This window comes from Falco peregrinus, chromosome 7 (genome assembly GCF_023634155.1).
Source record: "Falco peregrinus isolate bFalPer1 chromosome 7, bFalPer1.pri, whole genome shotgun sequence".
NCBI lineage: Eukaryota > Metazoa > Chordata > Aves > Falconiformes > Falconidae > Falco > Falco peregrinus.
The window spans coordinates 46,666,301-46,691,341 of NC_073727.1; the positions used below are offsets into that span (position 1 = coordinate 46,666,301).

At 46.6% G+C, this 25,041-nt stretch overlaps 1 protein-coding gene across 1 annotated transcript; it reads left to right on the forward strand.

Annotated features, from left to right (window-relative positions):
• Window positions 1-4,816: 4,816 nt before the first annotated feature.
• Window positions 4,817-22,150, forward strand: ZC3H12D (zinc finger CCCH-type containing 12D). Its single transcript, XM_027795519.2, has 6 exons — window positions 4,817-4,998; window positions 8,978-9,417; window positions 14,646-14,785; window positions 15,724-15,958; window positions 17,931-18,037; window positions 18,762-22,150. Exons 2-6 carry the CDS (start codon window positions 9,035-9,037, stop codon window positions 19,775-19,777), a joined length of 1,881 nt encoding a protein of 626 aa, XP_027651320.2. The 5' UTR covers window positions 4,817-4,998; window positions 8,978-9,034; the 3' UTR covers window positions 19,778-22,150.
• The last annotated feature ends 2,891 nt before the right edge of the window (window positions 22,151-25,041 follow it).

Below are 25,041 nucleotides of genomic sequence, written 5' to 3' on the forward strand. Positions count from 1 at the left end.
CCTGGAACTGACAGGAATGAGCTGTGTGGTCAGCTGAAACCACAAACATTTCCTGCTGTTCCTGTCCTGCCAGAAGTGTTGGAGTACACAGGAGTTTTCATTATCCAGGTGGAGAGTTGATTTGTTTTATTCTAATGAGAGTTCACGCTTCCTATCCTTGTTTCCTTTTCGTCAATGCTATCCTCAACCTCAGTTTCAGTATTGGCCTTTGGTGCTTGTGGCAGTTGGAAACCAAAACAGAACAAAACCCCTGCCTTCCTCTGTGATGTTGAGAATAACATTGAAAATGTCGCAGCAGAAACATCAGCTGCTTCTTTCTGATTTAGCTGAGGCCTGTTTGAAGGGGAGCTCTTCATACTGTAGGCTCTCTGTTCAGAGAATAAAGGCTTACAAAAACAGTTCTTAGAGTTTTCTATTGAATTCCCTTATCTGTAACAGTTTAAACATGTGTGTAAACTGTTGTGTTCCACAGATAAGAGGAAGCTGGCGACCTATTTTGTAGTCATGCATTGCAGTTCCTTTAGTTCTCTGTAGCTCTCTGCAGACTTGAGGTGGACTTGACCATAACCATGTTAGGAATGGGGTCTGGTCTTAAAGCCTTGAAGGCGCGAGTGAGAGAGGCTAGGGGTGTTCAGCAGAGATCCCTCTTTAATCCCGCGGATATCACACAAGTAGTAGAAGTAGCGTAAAGATTGTATCCAAGTGGTGGGTAACACAGTAGGCAGTTACCCCAAACCATTCATGATAACCCTGGTGCATGCTCTGCCTGTTTGCTGAAGGCTTCCTGTTTCTTTTCTCAAAAATCATGGATGAGTTTGTGAAACTCCCTTAGCATCAACTGAGGTTGTGCTCTGGGTGGGTTAGAGAGCTGGTGACACCTAAGTGCGCTTCATCAAAATCCTGTTCTGGCTTGATGACTTGATGCCTGTGTTCTTCCTTTGGGATGTGTGCTGAGTCGTTCCGCGTAATCCCATGCATGGATGGAAGAGTCCCTGGTTCTGTGCTGCCAAGAATCCACTCCCTGTAGGTAAGCTGTACCTGCTTCCTTCCACTTGTCAAAATAATAAAAAAAAAATACCCAACCAAAAAACCAAACCCAACCCCCCAAACCGAACAAACCAAACTCAGAAAAAAACAAAGCACACCTCCACCCCAAACCATTAGTTATTTGGACAAGCAATTTAGTCGCACATTTAAGAAGTTACATTAAAAAATTTCAAGAAGTTCAGAAGCATTCCTGAAACCTGTTGCTGCTCTTGTCTTTGTTCATCTCACCCTCTTATAGCCTGATTTTTTCATATAAAACTTACAGGTTATCGACAACAGGATTACAGGTTTTGCTTGTAAGCTTCCTAGAGCATGGATAAAGTCTCTCCTATCAAATCACCTGTTGTATACACGCTGTCCCTAGATAGCATGAGCACTTTGAAAAATGATAAATTACACTAAGGTTTATGTAAATACTTGCTACAGGGCAGTGTTTTTGTGTAAAACTTTGGTCTGCTTATGGACAGAATGTGCTTTTTCTCAGTGAGCAAGCCAGTATCATTTTGATTAAACGTGGGAGCTGTGTTAAAAGGCATCAGTAAACAGCATTACGATTTAGGTCTTCCAAGCATACGATAAATCATTGAAGCTGAAAGACGGTTCCAAGAGCTTTCTGAAATCTTAAGCTGAACAGCAGTAAACTTTTGAACTTGAAACTTGTTTGCGACTTTCTGATTGTAAAAGGTACTTTTTATTATAAGCCCAGTGGAAACCACTTGAGTAATAGCAGTATCTTTTTGTGTAAAAGGCAGAAGAAAAATAGATATTTTAGATCAAAAAAAGTTGGGATCCTGCTACCTCAGATCTTAAGATGGGATTGTAATTTTCCAAGAAGTAAAAGAAGTCACAACTGGTACTACTGAAATCGGTTCTTCTCAGTTCTCCCTGCCCTGTGGTCAGATGGAGAGCTTGTTGCTCTGGCAGAGTTTGGGGGAGGGAGAGAAAGCGGTCATTTTGGCAAACGTGCGAAAATACCTCTTCTAAAGATGCCTGGCTCTTTACCATCCTGAATAGGGGATTGCCTGACAACAGCTGATCCGGTGCTCTAGCAGGACTCATTAAGTTGGTGATGCAAATTTTTTGAGTGAACACCTGTCTCCAAGTCAAAATGTCCAGTGCCTCCAACAGGGAGAGAATTTCACTGGCAGAAAACATCTAGACTTTGCCTAATAGTGTGTAAAAATTATGTTTAAAATTGGGAGCATAGCTCGTACTGTGTAATGGTGACTTGTTCTTAGTGAACCAGGAGAATAAATGGAGGGAGTATTGCTTGAGGGTCTGACCCAAGTCTTGCTGAAGGCAGCAGGGAGAAACTCTCACTTGACGCAGAATGGGGAATGTATTAGTTCCAGGAGCTATTTAAAACACTCCTGGCAACAGAGCTGCATTTGATTAAGCACTTGTTTCATCCTTACTGTCTTCTGTTGGTTAAGGGCTAAGAAACTTTTCCTATGACACTATGGCCACCTACACTTGTTTGATTTTCCTAGCAGGTGAGCTTTTTCAGATGAGGAAGATGGTAATAACACTTTTCCCTGCTGCTGATGCAATACATGACTGTTTCCTTTAGCAAAGCAAATAGCTCACCAGGGTGTGTAGACCAAAATACCTGTGGCGTTCCACACTACCAGTTTCAAGAGGATTTTTCCATATGAAAATCTAGCACCATCAGGAAAGTGGTTTCGCACAGGGACCCTCCTTGAAAGTTATACTTGCTCCTCTCTGTAGCTTCCAGTAGCTGCCACGACAAGGCTGTCTTGCTTTGAGGTTGGTAACGATGCTGGTGAAGGTCTAATTGTTTCACAAACCTGTAAATCCTGTCTTCAGCTCAACACAGGAACATCCATTAGCGGGGGGATCTTCCTCTCAAAACCATCTCCCACTGCAGCTCTTCCCCTCTTGAACACACCAGTGCCGTTGAGCAGCCTTAAATCTTTGCACTGGGAAAACTCAGCGTGCCTGGCAGTGCAAGGGAGCACAGCGGAGGGGAAACGTCGACAAAACCACAGCCTTGGGTGCTCAAATGTTTCTCTGCACTGGTGAGCGAAAGGGTTTGAGACCATATGAAAAATTAAATATGCTCCTTTATTTCTCACGGTCTTTTGTTTCCCAAGTAGCGATCCACCTAGGTGAAGGCTCCTGAAAACAGATACTGGGAATTGGGGAAGGGTCTTCCTGGCTGACTGCAATTTCAATGATGTTGAAATATTTGGCTCGTGGCTTTTTACAGTAGATGGGTTTAGTCATTTCATTACTAATGAAAGATGAGCACAAAATTTTCTTACCTGATTTTCTTCTTGTTTCTTTTTATAAGCTCTGGTTTGTTCTTATTTATGTAGTAAAAACCCCCTGTTCTACCGAGAAGTAGGAGTTATAATGATACTATGCAATGTTGTATGGTTTGCTCAGTTGCCTTCCTGGATTATAAATTAACACAGCAACTTTCTCTTTCCTTTCCAATAATACTGCTCTGTGGTGGTCTTGTGATGAGCTACGGGGCATTCTGCAAGTTTAAATTGAGCAAAGATCCTTCTCCAGGATATGGAGTCAAAGGCTCTAGGTGTTCTGCTTCCGGGCAGCAGAAAACTAACACGTTTCTTTAGTTGTGACCTTAAGAACACTTCCCTATTTCTGTAGCTGCCAACCTGCCCAGGCAGACCTTTGTGGATCAGAAGAAATGCCGTGCCAGAGGCAGGATAGGTGAGGCGGTGTGCTGCCCGTTCATCCTGTTCCTGGCCAGGCACTGCTGTCACACAGCAGCAGGGCAGCGTGGATCCCAAGGAGCTCCTGGGAGCCTGCGTGTGATGCAGAGGCATAACCATCGACTGGAACCAGCTGGGAAGCAGTGGTGAGGCTTGCTTACCAGCAACCAGCCTTTGGATTGAGCAGGATGCCACTACAAAGGGTTTGGTCACAGTGCTTCCTCCCACAAAGTACGCAAGTAGGGGGGAATTTCTAGCCAGGAAGGGGCAGCCCTGCTCTGCCGTGTCACCTTGTGACAGTGGCAGAGGTGCTCTCCTTCTGCAACAGGGTCTCCCCACCCTCCCTGGCCCTTCGGGCAGAGGGCACCTGCCTGCAGAGCTGTCCAAAGCATCCAAAGGGTCCCAGAGGTTAACCCTTCCTTGAGTCTCCAACCCTTTCTGCTGCCTAAAAGTGGATCTCGGGCGTATTTACAGCAAGGTAAGGAAGAAGCAGAGGAAAACCTCAGATTTCTATTGGGAAGTGCCTTGGTCTTTACTGTGGACAGGCTGTGTGTCTCTGAAGTAATCTTTAGATGGAGGCACCAGTAGGGTAGGGGGTGTCGCTTGGTTTTTGATATTTTACTGTGGTATCCCAGAGCGGGTTCCCTCAGATGTGGAGGTGTTTGAATGAGGCTTTGCAATATCAGGTGCTTAGCAAAATGTTGATTTGTTTAAAAAACCATTTTTTTCCACGTGTCCCTGAAGGTTAGAAATTTGCCAGATGTTTGGGGGGATGAGGCTAAAATAGCATGGTAGTGCATCCCCGGTGGAAAACTTTTCACTGCCCCAGAATTCACATGTCGTTTTGTTTACTGGCTGTTGTTGTGGATCCCTACGACAGTGGGTTTGACTCATCTTTGCCTGTAACTCAGAACTGAGATGTGTTGGGAACCTCTTTTTTTTCCTCCTTCTTCTTCTTCCTTTTTTTTTTTTTTTTTTTTTTTACCTTTTGAAAAACGAAGTGAAAGTTTATCAACCTGTACAGTTAAATGAGAGCTTGGCCAGCCAAATGAGGAAGTAAAGCCTTCCTGCAGAGTGAGCTCTAACTTGCTCACTGCACTTGTTTGCTCTCAGTTGACATCAACCTTGCCATAAAGCCTCCAAAGACAGGCTGGCGACTTCCTTGTGAGCTAGGTACTGCTCCGAGTCCCACTTCTGACTGGCGAGTGGTGGGACGGTGCTGCTGGGACACAGAAAAAACAGCAGTCAGGTAAGGTGCAGAGCAAGTGGGGCTGCCCCCGAGCACAGCTTGCTCCCTGCGGAGTTGGGTTTGATTATTTCTGGCAAATGCAGCAGGGAAGGTGGGGAAGAAAATCTTTTCTTAGTCAACAAGACGGTAAATGACTGGTCTTGTTTTTAAGAGTTTATGTACATCTCTACTTTGTGAAAGCAAAATTTCCTGCTTTTCTGAAAGCAGAGCAGCCCACCTGCTTCCAGAGAAGCAGCTTGTGGAAGGGCTGGGGTGGTCTGGCGGGCTCAGGTGACTTGCAGCGTGGTTCTCGGGGGCAGAGGAGGACGAGGAGGCCCAGCCCTGAGGCGTTCAGGGGAACGCTAGCGTGGCAGGGAGCTGATGCGCTCCGGCATTACTCAGCACGCACACCTGGTCTAGAGAAGACCCAAACCTGCTCTGCCTTGACCAACACCAGGTGCGGCTGGGGCTGTGTCCCTTCTGGCCCTGTGTGGCAGGACAGGGCCTTGGTGGGGGCTTTGAGGAGCCCAACCCCCTGAGCCAAGGTGATCCTTGCTGTGGTTCCGTGGCCGGAGGCCGCTGGAGGAGTTGCTTCAGCAGCACCTGTGGGACACCTGGTCCTGCTCTGCCTGCTCGCAAGTGGGACAAAAGCCTGGTGGAAGGACGAGGCAGAAATTATTCTTTAAAGTCATTAGAGATGAGGAACTGGAGTGTAACCACTACTTTTTTAGACATTTTTTACAAAACTTTCAAATTATTTTTTTATCATCTTCCAAATCTGTCAAAAATATAACAAAGACAGAAGACCTTGATAGGTCTCCCAATTTTTTGGTCAAAAGTAATTTTTTTTCTTAATAGCTAAAACATTAAGGTTAAAATAGAATTTTGGAAACATGACTAGAGGTATCCCCTCTGTGTGTGTGTGTATGCAAGAGGGGGCAGAACACCACAGATGAGAGGGGTGTTTTTCAAGCTTTTTAAACATAGGATGAGCACGTGGTTACCTGTGGATAAATTTAGCCGGGAAATGAGAAGGCTTTGGCTTTCAGTGGAGGGAAAACAAGAGCATCTTCCCAAGGGATCTGCTGAGACAGAGGGAAAAAAGTGGCAGGAGGAAATCTAAGCAGTTTGAAAATGAAGGTCATAAAGTTTACAAATGGGATTTTACAACCTGTTTGTGATAGCAAAAGCAGGACTCCGTGATGCACAATTTTTTCTCTTGTCATGTATTTTTGTGCTGGTTATTAGCACCCAACTAGCCTGTTGGACTTGGGCACTCCACTGTTTACTGATGTGTAGGCTAGTGGTTTTACTGCCCTTTAATTCTCTCTTTAGAAGGGCAACCTCAGTGTTGGCTGTGACCAAGGCTTTTACCTGAGGGTTTCAAACTTACTCTCTCTGTTGTGAAAACCCGGCAGCCACGGTATCACTCAGTCTTCACGTTTGGCCAAACTGCAGCAGAAATCCAGTGGTTACCTTTGCAGAACTGGCACGCTGCCAGTGATGGCCGATAAAGTATCAGCCCCTGGCAGCCACCCAGAGCTCAGCGCTCCCGGCTTTGCCCCAGCTCACCGAGCCGAAGGGGTTTGTGGCTTGTACAGAAGGGCCAAACCTTGCCAAATGCTGCGTGCCAGGAAGTAAAGGGTGCAGACCCGGACCACGGGCTTGGGGCTTCCTGGGCTGGGAATGTGATGCGGTGAGCAGCGTCCGTCTAGCCGTCCGTCCAGCGTGTGCTGGTGTGTGCTGCTGGGGCTGCAAAGGGTGCAGGGTGTGCGGTGGGGTGGCCTCTGCACCCTCTGCAGCTGGAAAGCTGCCCGGTAGAATTCTGAAGGGTTGAATTGAACTTGCTTTCTGGTGAAATCCAGGACAAACATACACACAGCACAATATGATGGCAATGTGGGAAATCGCTCTGATACTGAAAAAAGAGAGGTGCACAAGTTTAAAAAATAATAGTGATGGCTATTAAAATGAGTATTAAATGTTTTCTTTTCAGCCTGAGGATAGACAGCAACTAAAGTCGTTCCTTTACAATGATTTACTAAAATAATCTAGACATAAAAAAAAAAAAAATAAAAATCAAGTAGTAAATGTGAAGTGTTTGGAGGCACTGCCGGCACACCTGGAAGCAGGGTTTGCTACAGTGCGAGCCCAGCTGCAACAGCTTCAGCTGCATTTAGGTACAAAGATACCTTCGTGTATTTTAGTTCAGTGAGTAGCTATTTCAAAGCTAAGAAACCACTTCAGTAATGAAAAGTAGACAAATACCTTTACATCTTCAACCCATGAATTAAAAAAAAAGGATTAGATGTGAAAACTGTTAGACTTGTGGATTGTACTGTGAGGAAAAACAGTCAAGCCCACTGGCTATGCTAAGCAGCACTCTGGTTGAGGTGGAAAAATGCACATGGTAACTGCTTTCCCCTTATGTATATGGCGTGCTTAAGGGATTTTTTTTTTATTTTACTGATGCTATTTATCACTTTTGACAGACAGCCAGATTTCTTCCACAGAATACCTGAAAGTTATAAGGTTACTTAGAAAAGTAAAGGTCAAAGTTGTATGAGGTAGGGTTACAACTAATTATCCAGTTTTCCTGCTGAAATAATCAGTTTTAAATTAACTGAACCCAATGCACATTTCTTCCCCACAGTCGGGGGGGGGGGGGGGGGGAGCGGCTTCTGATGCCTAGAGGAGGTGCTGCACTGTGGCCTCTCTCCCACCTCCTGTCTCCAGGTCCTCGGTGCCTTCCTTCAGATGGTTTTAGCTTCGGAGCTCCTGGGGTGGCCCGTGGCTGGTGGGGTGGGCTGGGCAGGGGAGCCAATGGGTGCAGTGTGGTTGTGGCTCTGGGCTCATCACGGACGTAGTTGTTCGGTCAGTTAATACTGTGTCATTTGCCAGCTAGTGAAGGGAAGAGGGGCCACCCTTAAGCCCTACATGTGGGTAGATGAACCAGCCACAGCTTTTATCCAGGTAGCACCAATAATTGCAGAGATGTGGCAAGAGAAGCTTCAGGGCAGGTACGCCACCAGTGACCAGAGATGTTTGGCTTGATGGATGAGTGGTTACGGTGTATGCCCTTCTGTTGTCACACTTGTTGGGCTGAAGCGGTGCTGGGTACACCTGTGGATGCTGCGCGTCGCCTTCACTTACTGGGTAGACCAGAAATGCAAATAGTGCAGTTCTGGAGAAGCTTGAGGTACCTTTCTGCTGCTCCTGCACACTCATTTCTGAGTTACCAGTTTCTTTTGTCAATAAATATAAGAGAAATTGAAACTGCTTTTCAGATTGCCTGCTTCCAACCACTGCCCTGACAGCTTTCAAAAAACAAGCTGCTTCTCTCAATATAGTAGTCCTTACTGAAACAGCAAATAACAGGAAAAGAGTAAGCCAGGCATCATCGGAACAGATGAGTGACAGAAATTCATAAGGTATGTCTGTGTATACACAGACGGACATATACTAGGAAACATAAAACTATAAAAAAAAGAAAAAAAAAGTCAGTGTTCCCAGCTACTTTGCAAACATGTTTCCTTAATTCACTTGATGAAATTTGCTATAGTTGTTAAGTTGCTATGGCATCTGAGCTCATCCAACAGCATTCAACAGATTTTTATCTGTGGCTTACAAACCACACTGAGCAAAATGAAAATCCCCGGTTACACCGTCCTTCGTATAGTTTCCTGTGAGGTAAGTCTGAGGAACAAACTTACGCATACAGCGTATCTGTGTGCTGGCAGGCTTGCAAGGCTCATGAAGCAGGGTGACACCTGTCTGACATCATAACTCCTGGAGAGCGATAAACATTGCACGGGACGCTCAGGGCTTTTATAAATAAGAGTGGGCCAGAAAAATGCTTTAATGCTGGGAGAAGACTGGACAGTCTCTTCAGAGACAGCTATCAGAGAGTCTCTTTGCTGTGCGCTGGGCAAATAACTGATACTGCACATTCTTCCTTAACGCCTGTGTTTTGTTGTTTCTAATCTTTCCCTCCCTAAAGCTGATGCCTGTTGGACAAGGCTGGGACAACAGGGGCACTGGGTTTAAAGGAGCGTAAATGCCTGCTAAGATGGCACTGGCCAGTTCACTTTCTAGCAAACCAGTACCACCATGCTCCAGAAAAGCTTCTACGGCAGGGGTGGAAGTGCACCAGAGCAAGCTGGATTTTTTCTGCAAGCTGGGCTATGGTAAGCAGGACATCTACAAAGTGCTGGAGAACCTGGGCCAAGAAGCCTTGGAAGACGATGTGTTGAAAGAGCTGATTCGGATGGGGAGCAAACCTCAAGCTCTGGAGAGCCAGGCTCGGCCTTCCCCACTAAAACTTGTTGCCCGTGGATCATGTAGCACTACACCGGCATCAAAGTGGCCTGGAGAAGATGGCAGTGATTCTTCTAGTTACTTGCGACCCATTGTGATCGACGGCAGCAATGTCGCAATGAGGTAAGCTCTGTTTTCCTGGAAGGGATCTCTCTTCCTCTGAAGCTTTTGAATTTTAAAGCTGATGGCTTGAAGTATGGTTTTTTTCCTCTGGTGAGAGATGCGTTGATGTATTTACCACGGTGGCATGAACCGCTGCTTACTCCCGCTCTTTGGCTGAGGCACGGCTTCTAGGGACCTGCTGTCTCTATGCCCATAAGGACGCTCACCAAATGCGATCGCTGGCTCGCTCCGCGTTTTGACCCTTCACAAGCCAACAGCCAGCTCCCCGCTGCTGCTCGGGGCGCTATGATTCAGCAGCTCACCCTCCCCTTTAGCTCACCCCTGCTGTCTCCCTGCCTTTTCAAATGGGAACCTAGGATCTCTAAATATATATGCTGAGGAGTTTCCACGAAAAACTGATGAACGGATAGACAGAACACCCCAGCTAACCTAAGAAGGAGAGAGAAAACAAAGACAGGTGACTGGTTCCTAACAACATCACAGTTGTGGTGTTCTGACTTGCAAGTAAACCCCAGAAATGTTCCTGGCTTGTATATTTTTGTTGGGTTTTGTTTTGGCTTCTTTTTTATGGAAACATCAGGGAATTGATAGTTGACTTGTACTGAATAGTCTCATTTCCTCCTTAATTAATTCTGCTTCTGGGAAATGTCGTAACAACTCGCCCTGGCCAATCACATTTCCTAAGCAGCGTCCTGGCACGGTGAAAGCAGCCTTACCGAGGGGGAGCCCGGCGCATCCGTGTGGATGGGAAGCACAAATACAGCAGTGGGTTGGCCTCTGTTTACTGGAGCAATGTGAACAGCCGGAGGCCCGGCAGAGTCCACGACACGCTGGGTGTCCATCGGTTTTCCCTCCTAACTTCCCTGTCCGTTCACAGCAGGGCCAAGCCAAGCTCGTCGCTGCATGTTGGGACAGGGCAGAGGAGGGCTTCCCCCTTCGGTCAGCTTTGGTGTGAGGTGGGATGGGACCCCATCCCCTCTGGTTAGAGGGTAAAGAGGACACAGGCATCCAGAGCAACTGGAGCCTTAAGCGAATTATGCCATCTTCTGGATGAAGGGAGAAATCCCATCTGAAAACGGAGGGTTCCTCGGTCAGGGCAGCTCACGACGAATGAGAAACACGCAACAGACCAAAATTGCTTCGCCTTGCCTGGGCTGTGAGTTCGGCAGCCAGGTGTTAGGGTCTCCTGCTCCCATTTGCATTTTCACCCTGGACCCTCCTTGGGGCATCCTTCTTGCCTCTCTACACAAGAAATGAGCCCCCATTGAGGCTGAGTGGCCGAGCTGAGCCTTCATTGCGTTAAGGGCAATGCTACCGCTGACTGGCCACGTGCCCCATTCTGCTGGCACAACCTGGCCCTCACCTATTTACCAGGCCTTTTTTAGAGCAGGCAGAGGTGGGCAAGGCAGAGAACGGTGTAGTTTCCAAGACAGCAGAAGATGCACCCTTGCCACTGAACAGGAGGCCAAGAGTAAGTTTGTGGCTACTGAAATAAATAGTGTGTGTTTTGAGCTTGGAGTACTCTGGGAAAGCTCTGAGATCATCCCACTGTGCCAGCCTGTGCATAGGAGCTTTCTAGACAGAGACTATTTAAAACAAACATCATTACAGGTAATGTGCAGCAGATGGCTTGAACCAGTATGCCATACTGCTTTCCTCGACCACGTGCCCACCTAAATGGGTTTTCAAGAAGCCACATGTACTTCTTGGCATGTAAAATCTAAATATTTTTGTAGAGTAATTTCCAAACTGTGAGTCTGAGAGATGTTTGCCTGCTAGATTATTGAAAGCTGGTGTTCTGCTGTGGTTTCGTCATCATTCACCTAGAAAGAATTAAAGGAATGTGAAGTACTTTTGAGTTTCAGAAAGGTTTTACAGCTCTTCTCAGTCATCCCCAACCTCTGTCTTGCTAAATTTAAGACTACCTGGATGATGCAGAAGACTATTGAGCTTGTCAGTTCAGTTTGTACTAAACAGACGTAGCCTGGAAGGGGGTGCTTTCCTCACCTGGATGCCTTTCAAAGTGGTGCTGAATGGCACTTGCTTTGGCTAACGGGACAGGCTTGGTGAGTGCTTTCAGTATCCTCATTTTAATTTTTCTGCTTTGCTGCTGTCAGATGGAGAAGGGATGCTTGCAGAAATCAGGAAAAAGGGCTGTTAGTTTTCCTTGCTGGATAAACTTCATCATCAACACCAACGACCATAAAAGTGCAGGAGAAGCAGCAGTTTGGGAATGAAGCTGTCAAAAAGTGGAAGCTGGGAGAGGCAGTTGCTTGTGTGAAGAAAAATGCCTTGAGCATTTGTATTTCTATCTTAAGACTGGTGTTTCTGGAGCATCTCAGAGTCGGTGTTGAGGGCCGGCTATTGTGGGGTGCAAGGTTTTGAATAGGCCCCAGGGTAATAAAGCGGGTGAGCCGGTGGTCTCAATCATCGATCAGCCTATCCATAGAAACTGAATGGGAAATAACCTTTCCTTCAGCCAGCCTCACTAGCCAAGTGTCTCAGTACACCTTGCGTTTCCATCAGACATAATGAGAAACTTATCCGCCTGCCAGCCCATCCACGGGAAGCGGGCAGGGCAGTTTAGCAAGGCTAGTGATAAAAAATCAATAGAGTTGAGTTAATATGAAAAGGGAACTGCCATAACCCTATTCACTGCACACTGAAGAAGCCATCTAGTCTAGTGCTTGTACTTACACCTAGTTTTTAAGCTGTGATAGGTACAGAGGCCTTTTTCTAGGCCAGCGGAGTCATGCATTAGGCTCTCTGCCTTCTGCCAAAGCTGTGGCTGATGCTCTGTCACCATAGGGCGGAGATGGTGCCATTTGCAGTTTTCAAAAGGAGTTGTTTGGACTAAACTTCTTCCTAAAGGGGTTGGAATTGCACAATTTAAGAAGGAGTCACTGCATACTAATTACAGGTTAATTGCTGGAGTCACAGCGAGGCCAAATTGCTGCTTTTGTTTGGGAGATGGGCCCTGCCGACCTGTGGCCCATGTGCAATGTACCTGCTTGCTGGCAAAAGGGAGATGGGACTCAGTTATGACAGATCAGTCATGGTCCATGGGCTACAGGGTGCATGGGCAAGGTGGCTGACCGGAGGCAATTCGTTGTCGGGCAACATAAATTCACCACACAGTGAGAATGTGAAGGTTTAAAGCCCCTGCTCCGTTGCACGGCAGATGTTGGTGTTCAGTCGTGTCGATGCTGCAGCACGCCACGTGTGTACACACCATTTTAGATATATGTTCCTCAGCTTTGGCTGTAGCAATGCAGCAGCAACTGGATGAAGTGATAATGGTGAGAAACACTCTCGCTTGCTCTGCTTGGCATTTTGGCTGAATCACTTGTGCTTGAGTGCTTAACCTTCTGTACTGGAGGAATATCTAGAGCTACTTTCTTAAAGCAGACAGGGTCATATATGTGAGTCAATGTTAAAGCAGGTTGTCACTGGACTTCATTTGAGTTGTGGCATTAAAGATGTACCTAGCCTTGCCTTTGAGCAGGGGTCCTCAAACTATGGCCTGTGGGCCAGATATGGCCCCCCAGGGTCCTCAATCTGGCCCCCGGTATTTACAGACACACACACACACACCCACACCCCTGCCGGGGGCTGGGGGGGGGAACCAAGCAGCCGCAGATGACCTCCTGCCACTTCATCTGCATGCTGGCCCCCTGTTTAAAAAGTTTGAGGACCCCTGCTTTTGAGGGTAGTTATCTGAAAAAGTCACCTGAACTTCCAATTCACCTGTCCAGGTGACTTTATACCTATCCTGGGTAGATCCTATCCTTTAAAACCAAAGAAAACAGCTGTTCAAGAATGGAGATTAGATGTGTTGAGCACTTCAGACCATTTATTCTTAGTGACGGTTTTTTAAGACTTCCTATTGCCTGGGTATCTATTAATAAGCAACCAGGTTTCTTCCCCCAAACTGCACTACTTTTCATTTGCGGTCACCATTTTAGCACTGAGACTTATATTAGGTGTAAAACAGAGCTTTGGTTATGAGGCCGATGTAGGCAGAACCTAGAGATGAATTCCTGGGGGATGGTGGTAGGAGAGGCATTTAAGACAGCATCATCATACTTGACTTGTCCATCACTGCAGGTAGGTGTAGTAACCAAGAGAGTAATTTACAAGTACGTTTTGCAGAGAATGAAAGCCTGAGGGAAACTGTGGTGATACTACTCAAAAAGCTCAAAGTACAGGGATGAGGTTTCTGCAGATACTGTGAGAGCATTTATCCATTTTAGGACTTTGTGTAGAGTTTATTTTTGTCTCCTTCTGCAGGGGTAGTTAACAAATTATGTCCCTTTACACGTGCACTTCAGCCAAAATTTAGTTAAGCAAATGACAAACAGTGAGAACTTTCAAGGGAGGAGGAGAAACTTCAGAAGGATATCAACCCTAACTTTTTCTGGAGGTTGTTTTCTGTGTCTTGCTCTGGGTATTGATAATGCTTCGGAACCCGCCTTGCCTGCATCCTCTACAGCACCTGCCCTAGGGCTTTCCTGCCTCTCTGTGCTATGAAGACAAAATCCACCGACTAGGGCAAGAAAAAGATGTGCCTGAGGGGCCTGTGGCCATCTCACTGAGGTCTTGTCCTTTTTTTGGTGCCCTGGCTTAGGTTCTCTGTATTTCCCATCCTTCATCTTCTACTTTTTCTTCCTCCATAGTTTGACTCCTGTTTCCAGAAGAGGTCAGCAGCTGAATGACCTGCAATCACACTTGCAGCTGCTTCAGACATTAAAATCGGGAATGTCACTTTCACCACAGAAGAAAATACCCACATTTTGTTTCTCATAGGAGAGCCTTGTGGGTTTCTGCTTGCGCCAGAAGAAACTCTCAGTACTCAAACCGTAATCAGCAAGGGCACACGAAGGGTCTGACACAACCTGAGATCTTGCCAGTGCTTTAGGATCCAAGTCCAGCCAGACACAGATGGAAGCACAGTCTTGGGTAGCAGGCAGGTCATAGAAATGAGGATAGGATACCTCTGTTCTTAAGTATCCAGACTGCTTCAGAGAACAAGTTTCTGGTTCCACTGGAGGAGGTGTTTGCATGTCTCCAACCAGGACACCCTGCCAGGTTGTTTTCTTGGAAAGTGGTGTATGACACACAAGCTGTTTATTTTGCCTTTTCATTACTGGCTTAGTTAAAGAAAACCCTAAGCTTCTTGAAAGCTTTGCCTCGCCATTCTTCTTTTTTTTTTTCTTTTTTTTTAATAGTCACGGAAATAAAGAGGTATTTTCCTGCTGGGGTATCCAGCTGGCAGTGGATTGGTTTCGAGAGAGGGGGCACATGTACATCAAGGTTTTTGTCCCGCTCTGGAGGAAGGAGCCCCCTCGACAAGACAGTCCCATTGCAGGTAGGTCACTGTCCTGGGCATAATTTGACAACCATTAGGTGCAGTTTGGAGGTGGGGGTGTGTGAAGATCCAGTATAGTCGTTATTTTATTGCTGCATGCTTCTGGCTAGCAGATAAAACTGCTTGCAAGACTTTGTTATGCTGCTTTGAGCCTTCTGCTTTACAAGCACAAGTTGCTTCCAGCTGAGTTACAGGTTTGTCAGCTCATGAGTTTGCGGAGTTTTTAAGGCCAGCCAGGAGACAACAAGATTGTTGCACGCATTATCCAAAGATGGCCGTATCCAAAACATTCACTGCTGCATGGCTGTTATCTGTTAGCCTGTTCCCCCAGCATAGGAGCTACATGGGTTCCTCTTCCAGGAGAAGGAAGTGCATCAGCTGAAGTCCGTGGGAGGGTGGTGAGATTCAGTTTGTATGAAAATAGATCTGCTCGATTTGTGCTGGCAACTTGGTATCTGCAGATGAGGTGGCTGGGGATCTGCCTTTCTGCATCCAGGGAATGGCAAGAAGTCAGAGTGTCCTCAATAGCAGCAAAAGAGGTTTGTTTATTTATTTTGCCAGACACATTTTATCTCCAAGTAAAGCTTATATCAGGATGGTTATGAGCCTTCTAGCATCTAGCAGAGTAAAAAGGGCACCAGAGGGGGTCACTGTAGAAATCAAGGCATCCTGTTGCAGATAAGACCTAAAAACCACAAAAGGGTGTCTCAGATTTTAAAGTAGATGCTTTTGTAAAAGACCTAATTTTCAAGTTGCCAAATAACCACCAGGTATCCCTGCATCTGAAAACCACACCACTGTAAGTTGCCTAAAGTGTTGAAACAGCTTGAGATTCCTGTAGGTTTCTAGCACATGATTGAGACCTGGTCATTATTAATCAATTAACTTATCTTTTTCTCTCTCCCCCCCCCTTTTATTTCTGCCAATGACCCCACTAGATCAGCACATCCTTGAAGAGCTTGAAAAGCAATCAATCCTTGTGTACACCCCATCCCGGAAAGTGAAAGGCAAGAGGGTCGTTTGCTATGATGATCGCTATATAGTAAAAGTTGCTTATGAGAAAGATGGAATTATTGTTTCCAATGACCATTACCGGGATCTCCAGAATGAAAACCCAGAGTGGAAATGGTTTATTGAGCAGCGACTACTCATGTACTCTTTTGTCAGTAACAGGTAAGACACAGTTGTTGTTAATCTTGAATTCAAACATTACGGGCCAAGTCAGCTCCAACATCAGTGCACCTCCCACCAGCAGCAGGGTACATAAGTCTTTTTCTGAAAGGAATTTACTGCAACTTTTCGTATGTAACTTCTTCTCAGTTTTGGTCATAGCCCTTCCCTGCCACTCTTCAATGAACTTCTCTATTTGAATGGCAGCATTAATGACCAGCTTTGCTTCTTTCCAATCCAAACTGGGATGTTAAACCAAGGCTCGGTATCTTTTAATTTCTGTTTCCTGTAAGAAACAGAATGAAATCCGTGAGAGGTGGCTGGCTATCTGGCAGTATTTTTAATTCCCCTACAAGGCAGAACAGCACTTTTCCCTACGTTTTTGTAATGATGACTTTCAAGAAAAGAGACGAGGAACTGGTCTCTCTGCCCTTCACCATCTCCCCTGGGGAAGGGTTTCATTAAGGCACTTGTGCCGTGCCTGCGAGGCTGAGCTGTACACTCCTCGGTTGGTATACACCAACTTTGTCTGCTTTGTCTGAGTTTCCTAGCAGCAGAGGTGTCATCGGCCATCAGTCTGGCTGGGAAAATGCACTCGGAGACATCCAGCACGCACGGATGGGCGCAAGCAGGGAAGCTGCCTTACGCAGTGCTACTCTCTCTGGGTCTTGGCAATCCTGCCACCAAAATTGGATGGGAGTGCTTGCCACTGGGTTTCAGTTCCCCTGTGATGTTGTTCACAGAAGTGAAGCTTCTGAACATCAGCATACTGTATTTCTCAAAGCTCTGGTCCATAACAGAATCACAGAATTCTTTAGGTTGGAAAAGACCTTTAAGATCATTAGAGTCCAACCATTAACCCAGCCCTGCCAAGTCCACCACTAAACCAGGTCCCTAAGCGCCACACTTGCACATCTTTTAAACACCTCCAGGGATGGTGACCCAACACCTCCCTGGGCAGCCTGTTCCAGTGCTCGACAACCATTTTGGTGGAGAAACTTTTCTTAATAGCCAATCTAAACCTTCCCTGGCACAGCTTGTGGCCATCTCCTCTTGTCCCATTGCTTGTGGCCTGGGAAAAGAGACTGACACCCACCTTACCAGCAGGTTTCTTCCCTAGTTACTAATGGGTTACAAATATTTATGTGATATTTTCCTTCCTATTTTGTAGGGATTGCCACACCTTTTCAGGGCCCTTCCCTCAGAAAGTCTACCTCCTTACTGTGAAGCCTGTTTGAATAGTTTCAGCAGAACACTTTTGGCACAGCTTTGGGAACCTCTCTAAAACCACAGCTTGATGTTGGAGGTTTCAGTCCCATTATGTGGATAACCAAATTCCCCGAGTGCCTCCCTTCCTCTCCTGCCTGCAACTCCCTTCAGCAGAGAGCTGTTCCAGGGGGGCTGTGGTGCAGATTCATTTGTAAACAAGTCCAGAGAAGCTACTTAGTTTTTTTCCTGAAGCATTACATTCAGGTACTGGCACAGAATAATAAACAGTTTTACATGAGCATTCTGAAGGCCTCATAGCAGGAAGCCTTTTACTGAATCCTTGAAAAAGGTTGGGCTTGTTTATTGCACCATGTCACCATCAGCTGTAGCTCTGAATTAACTGCTGGCTTTTTAGTCCTCGTTCTCCTACAAGTATTTAGTAAGAGAAAAGTGAGTTTGCTGTGGGAGGGAGCTGATGGTGAGGATCCCAGTGCTGGGGCCACAGAAGAGGCTGCTTCAGAGGGAAAGGAAGCGATGGGGCTGGGGCTGCCGTGCCTTCCCAGGTGTTTTATGGTATTAGGAGAAGGCACTGCTGTCTCAGCAGGCAGAAGGCAGTGAGTCTAGTAACAGCCTGAGTCCTGAAGGCCAGGACACAAAAGGAGGGCAAGGATTTCCTGCCATGACCTCACGCTACAAGCTGTGATGGCACTTCAGCTCCAAAAGCTCGAGGTATGTTTGCTACCCCGGTGACTCTTTCCTTTTTCAGGTTTATGCCTCCTGATGATCCGTTAGGCCGGCACGGACCCACTCTTAACAACTTCCTCAGCAAAAAGCCAGTGCTTCCTCAACCAAAGTGGCAGCCTTGCCCCTATGGTGGGTTTCTCCCTGTGCTGTGAACTGCCACCCCTCTTCCTCCTGCCCCTTGCTTCCCAGCGGCACTTTCCTTCAGCTAAGGGCAAATGCTGTTGCCTCGTGCTGGCCTGCTTCACGTGGTAGGGACTCGAGACAGCGCTGCACAAACGTGTGATGCTTCTTCCCCTCTCCTGCTCAAATGGCTTCAGCCCCAGCAAAGGCACCGGCTCTTTCTGGTTCCTCCATCCTTGCCTGCACACAGCACCCGAACAGGGCGCCGTGGCTGTGCTGGCCCCCCAGCCTGCACACACCTTTCACTTTGCAGAGTGGAATTGCGGTGTAGTGCTAGGGAATGGCCATCCAAACACTTCCCCTCCCTCCCCTCCCAACAGCTTTCCAGTGATGTGCAGGTTTCCCAGAGGTAAATCCCTATACCTTTTTTTAAAGCCACCCTCTGCAGCAGCAGGTCTCCCAGCCCACTGTGTGCAGCAACCAGAACATGTAAGAATTTCAGACAGTTCCAAAATAGCAGAAACTTGCTTTCACTGCAGCTTCACCCTGCTATTTTAGGTCAGCAGTATTTAAATCTGGGGCCAAAAGTACTGAATTGGAAAACAGCACTTCCCCTCTTGCTGTTTGTGCTCACCTCGCCCCTGCAAAATACACAGTGCTGGGGGAGAAGCAATGTGTGTGTTAGTTGTGGGTGCTGGTGACAACCTCCTGTTTCGTGTTTTGATTCTTTCAGGTAAAAAATGCACCTATGGCAATAAATGCAAATTTTACCACCCAGAGAGAGCACATCAAGTTCAGCTGTCAGTTGCTGATGAGCTCAGGGCCAAAATAAAGGTCCCGCTAAGCCTGGGCAAAGAGGAGGAGAAGCGTAACCACTCACTGTACAGGACCGGTGCAGAGCCTGCACCCTGCGACACCTGCACAGAAATGCTGCAAGAAGCCAGTGGCTGCACAGGGGCTTCCCACTACCCAGCGTGGTGCTGGGGGAGCCGTCCTGCGCTGTCATCTGCTGCCTGGGCTGGTGGTCCCAGTTCAGACCTGGGGCCAGAGCAGCAGATGCTACAGCCAGAACCACTGCAGGACCAGCTGCTCCTGGAGAAGATGTCAGTGTTATCCATCGGCGATGACACCTGCGGCTACACTCGGTCCATACATAACCCTCAGGACAGAGAAGTGATGGGCAGCCCTCATCGCTGCAGTGACCTCAGGCAAAACCTGTACTCGCTGCACCGTGCCCGTAGCTCGGACCACCCGTGCTTGCGGGGGTGCCCTTTGCAGCAAATGGGGCCTTCACGGGCACGGGGTGGGATGCGCCCAGACTATAGCTGGCCTCAGGAGTGCTGCAGCATGCACAGCACGGGTCAGAGGAGCCGCTACGTCCCTGACAGTGCTCAGCACCAACAGGCCCCGGAGACTCAGCACCGTGTTTTGCCACAGCCTGCAGCTCTTCCTGCTGACCCACTTCACTTCTACAGCGAGCACCAGCACCGTTTCCCCAGCCAGCCCCCACCACAGCCCTTTCTGTTAGACTCCAGCGATGGACTGGGTTTCTTCCAGAAAGCCCAGGCTTACAGTGACTACTGGCCCACCCCAGCTGCAAGGCCACCCTCTGCCCCCGAAGCAAGCATACACAGGGAGCTGTGCTCCCTTTTTTCTTACCAGGAGGTGAACCACGTTATGGCTTTGTACCCTGATATCAAGGATATTACTAGCTTGACTTTACTGATTCAAAGACACAGAAACCTGTGAAGCTTCCACCTTAAACCTTTCCCGGCAAGCACAAGTCCTGGGGCAAAAAGATGCTATTCTGAGGCTTAACTAAGTGTCATTAAAGGGTTTTATGACAAAGGTTATAGCTGTTCCAGGAGCACAAGTCTAAGCATCAATCAGCTATGTCACCTGGGGCATCAGGTCAAGACACAGGCTGTCATTCACTGCAGCGGGATCTCATTCACCTCACCTGGAAGTGAATGGAATGGGGAGGCTCAGAGTAACTGAGCTATCAGCAATTGAGCCTCACTAGGTTCAGGGTGGCAGAGATCTTCATCAATGCCTTGAAACACTAGACATGTTTTTCAAGTCCTAACCTGTTGTTCAATGACCATAGAAGAGCCATGCTCCGCAGTCCCCAGTTAAGGTCTCTCTACAGGACCCCCACGCCATGACCACAGGCTCAGCTAGCATAGAAAGTAATTTGGCTTTTTCCTCCTAGCACAGGGCTGCGCTCTCTGTGAGAGAACGCAGTCCTCTATCACCGAGCTTTCAAAGATGTGTCTCGTGTTTATAATCCAATGCTCTGAACACATGCTCTTTAGCACAGGTGGTGCAGGTACACCAGAGCACCTGAAGGTATAATTTTTTATATATATATATATACACACACACCCCTATAGGTTCATTTCTTAGCGATCACGGACAATATAAGTCAAATCAAGGAAGTCATCTTCAGTGTAATCCTGATGTGGACTGAGGGCTCAGGGTCGTTAATTCAAAAACGAAGAAACCCAGATAATGCCAAGGGGGAACACCCCCCCCCCCCCCCCCCCCAACCCAAAACCTTTAAAGTGTCTCTGTTGTGTCAAAGAAAACAATTGCTACTTTAACCCTTAATTACCAAATGCGGGCCCATGATGCAATTATACAGCTGCTTTATGATTACAAACATTTAAACTGTGTTCTGTTGGGACACATTTGATTTTCAGTAAGCTGTAAAGCTGCTAGTCTCTGCGTTATTCCGTGGAATTCAAATATTAAGGTTGATCCTGAAGGTTTTTGGCATTATACCAAAGTTTAAGTATGTCAGTATGACATGTTTTAAAAATGCTTTAACCTATTCTAAAATGGTCATCTAGAACACTTTGTTCTGAGTAATGTAATTTTTTTTCTTTTGCCTTTTTTTTTTTTCTTGGCACTGATGCCTCACCCAGTCCAAAACTGAAGTAGGATTTACAAACTCTCTGACCCTGCAGTATCTCCGTTAGGTTCTTCTCTGAAGTGCAATTGGTGATGTTTGGCCCAGGCAGGATTTAACCACAGCCCTCACCAACAATTCTGAATTATCTTGCTTTTGAAAAAGTGACTAAGGAATAGTAATTTACCTTTAGTGACATTATCACACGATGAATTTTTTTTAAAAGTGGTGATAGTTTGATCTGCTTCCCTCTGGAAAACACCAGCAGCTTTACTTTTTTTTTTTTTGGTGGTGGTGGTTAAGGAATCTTCAGGAAATAAGTATACTGTATCAGTTCAGTCTCTTATGGCCATGTGGTTGGCTCCAAGAAATTCTAATCTGGAGTGTGGAGGTATGATTTATCTTCACAGAACAGGACATTTTTTTCCATATGCCATGAATTTTCCACTAATTATAGTCATAATCCAGCTGGATCACCAGAATGGCTTATAAATTTATCCACTGCACATTACATAAAGATTATAAATGACATTAAAACAAAACTATAGAATAAATGCCCTGTGAAATGCTTTGGAAAGTATTTGAGTTCTACAGCCATCATTAACTACACTGAAATTTGCCACGCACCACACATCACACTGAAGCAACCGCAGACGTTTCACAGATTAAATGCCTATATCGTGCCTGCGCGGGGCCAGGCTCATGGCTTGCCCAACAGCCTGCACCAGCGCTTTTCCAGCTTCTCCGAGCACATATATACCCTCACAGGGGAACTGTGATACAAAGTGGAAAAATACCTTCCACCTACTCAAACAGAACAAGTCCCAAACGACAGCATTCAGAACATATACATACAGCAATGGCACAGGATATAACCGTACATGTCAGCATTTTTTTTTTTTTGTTAATGCCTGGAATGTAAGTTACATATTTCAATACGGAAAGCATTTAAAATCTATAGGAAAATTGGCACACTGCCTTTCTATAGTGCCCTTGGCTTGCTGAAGACCTGCACATAAGCTTTTCTCCTTTTCCTTTGAGGATGCACAGGAATTTGGTGGTTGTTCAAAACCCTCTCTTGCTATTTAATAACTTATTTTTCTTTCATTTCTGTCTTATTTCCTGGGGAATCTTTCAACAGAATACATAGAATGTGCATTCTGCTGAGAAAGTGTCTGAGAAAATAAATCAGGCTTTGGCACGAAACAAAACTTGATTTCTCTTGGCTCTTCTGCTCACCAGAGGGTTTTTTCTCATGGAGCTTTTGTTTGAAGGGCAGCTCAGCAGCGGTGCTGTGTCACTGCCTGCTGGAGAGGAACTCTGCTGCTGGCCAGGAGCCCACAGAAAGCACAGACTGTTTCGTTATTTCACCACAGCACAAGCATCTGCATGCAGAGCCTTCTGTGCTTTCCCGGACAGGAGGATTTCTTTCTGCCTTTGTCAGCCCCCGAGGTAAGGGAAGGGGCCGCTAACAGAAAGGAGGAGGTGGCTTTTGCACTGACAGGGTAGGAGGCTGTTGCCGTTCGGTATCTCTGCTGAGATGCATTTGAGTCCAGCACTCACTGCCAAGTTGAAAATGAATCCTTAAATCCCAACAGGCTTGGAAAGCCCTTGAGGTTCTTTGCTTTTTGGTTGTCAAGACTCTTTTAGAAGAAACTGGAAGCAGTGGGAGCAATCCTCCAGGAGACAGGCTGCTTTCCTAAGGGAGAGTTACAGAGTTGCCAAGTTCATTTTAAGATTTAAAAAAAAAAATAGTCATAAAAGAGAATAATCTTCCTTTTTGTACTCTCGCCCTTTCCCAAAAAGTTAGGAAGCCACAGATTCCCTCCTTTGTGAGGGGCTAGGGAAACTAGATACAAATACTTCACTGAAAAGTCTTGGCTGGAAGTCAGCCCTGCAGCAGCTCCTCAGCGTAAAAAGGGGGAAAGCGGGTAGCCCTCGCAGCCGATGCGATGCCGTCCTGGGCCACTCACAGCACCCCCCTCCCACCGCTTCTTAAACTCAGTCATTTCTCCCTCACAGAACGCTGATGACAAGTCTACTGATTTGGTGAGCTTAGACATCAGAAAAATCAATGCCACAAAATGGTCTACGATATTGATACAGAACACGTTTATGACCTAACACTTGCATTTGCCAATTATTCTGCCATGTTTTGCTAGTATTTTAAATTCACTTCCCATAAGAGCTCCAGCATGTATAAGCAAATGTTTGAACTAATCACAGATAACTGAATAGAACAAGACAGGTTTCACAGCTTCTCTCCTCCCTCACAGTGTTGGACTGTAGGGAAGCACAAGCAAGCCTTGCACCTCACTGTGTGACAGACCACCTCTGCAAGTCAAAAACCATCCCAATGCCTCTGGTAAAAGCTTTTAACAGGCTTCTAGCTGAACACCGGTATATCACATACATCTCCCTCATACAACAATTCAGATATTACCTTTCACCTTTTGCACGGGCTTGTCCCAAGCCAGGAGTTGAAAACTCTCAGTTTTACTCCCAGCCGTAACTCATCCCCTCTACCACTTCTCTGCCTCAGGGTATGTCTGCTCTGCATTCACCCACATGTATTACAGGACTGCTGTAGTATTTACCTCCTATGTGCTGGTGGGACTGGGATGCTTTGAACTCTTGAGAAGAACAGTTTAATATTACAGCATCATTTGTCTAGCATTATTAAGAAGGCGCTACATCTTGCAGTCGATACAGAAGAGATTTTTATAGCATTGTAGCCACATCCCTTCTCTGCCCCAAGTTGGGCTCGCTGCCTCGAAGTCTTGCAGCAGGCTCAGAGGAACTCCTCACTAAGATGCACCAATGTGCTGACTTGGCAAAAGCGAAATGGACATAGAAACGGAGCAAAGCTGTGAACCCAGCGATCTGTGGGGACAGCACATGTAAGGCAGCAAGCCAGAAAATTAGGACAACGCATGCAGGGCTATCAGGCCTTTGAACATGGTAAGGAAATCAGATGATGTGCCTCTGCCAATGAATAGTAGCATCAGAATTGCTCTCCATAACGGCACTGCCAGCTCCTCCTCTTTGGCTTTCCCTTGTGTCACACAATCTCCTCTGCTTCCCTAATTTTTTTACACGCTTTTTGTTCTCCCGTTCTCGTTGGGCTCAGGATTTCCATTGCACTCTTTATGGAGCAGGCCACAGGTTACAAAATGCTTCCCTGTCCCAACCCCTCTCCTTCCACTTCCCCAAAACCACAAGCCCCCAGCCACTGCCACCCCAAGCTCTTGTTTCACACTCACTTTGCTTCTCCGCTCCCTCCCCGCCCCCGGCACTCACCGGCTCCCTTGCTGTGCCATGTACCCCTCCTGCTCAAGCCCAGGTAGTGTCTTACCTCTCTCCCTTCACCCCTGCCCTCCAGCTGATGCATATTTTTGGAGTTCTTTTTTTTGTCATTGTCCCCCCCTCTTTTTTTTTTTTTATATATATATATTGTTTGGTTTTTGTTGTTAAAACCATGACATAGATACCTTTAGCCTGGCAGAGACCCGATATGCTCAAGTTGTTTTCCCATCGCACCTTAAAGTGGTCTTCCTAGCAAAAGCAGTTTGGGAAAGGAAACAAGAGGCAAAGTTACATTCACAGGTGCTGGCGCTGACTGCGCACAGCTTTCCCTTCTCTGAGGACCAAACAGGATGCTAGCAGACACTCAGCCACCATCCGCCCTTAATGACCTGAAATCCTACTGTAAAAGCAACATTCATCCTTCACCTACCGTCACCCAGACTGTGCACCCGAGGGAGATCCTAACGCTACTGTTTTCATACAGAAAACAAATGGGCATGAGGACACTGAATGGCAGAACAAAAACATAAACTAGAAGCAGACAGCAAAACACAGATGGCAAAAAAAACCCAGTCAAACTGGGAAAATGGAAATAAATTTTCTCAAAGAAAACCCAAAAAGGTATCAAATAAAACTACAGAAGCATAGAGCTAGTAGAAGCAAGTATTGTATGTTACATACGGTACGATAAACCTCAGGAAGGTACTGCTGTGCAAGGTCAGGTGGAAAAGGATGGCTGCCATCCACCTGCACGCTTGCAACACTGAGCTAAGCGGAGTCCAGCTCTCCCGTGACT

What these genes read in the sequence shown, in the direction of transcription:
- ZC3H12D (XM_027795519.2), top strand. Translation starts at nt 9,035, where the DNA reads ATGCCTGCTAAGATGGCACTGGCCAGTTCACTTTCTAGCAAACCAGTA. An exon ending in TACTCTTTTGTCAGTAACAG is followed by an intron (nt 15,959 to 17,930) that starts GTAAGACACAGT and finishes TTCCTTTTTCAG; the next exon opens with GTTTATGCCTCCTGATGATC. An exon ending in GTGGCAGCCTTGCCCCTATG is followed by an intron (nt 18,038 to 18,761) that starts GTGGGTTTCTCC and finishes TGATTCTTTCAG; the next exon opens with GTAAAAAATGCACCTATGGC.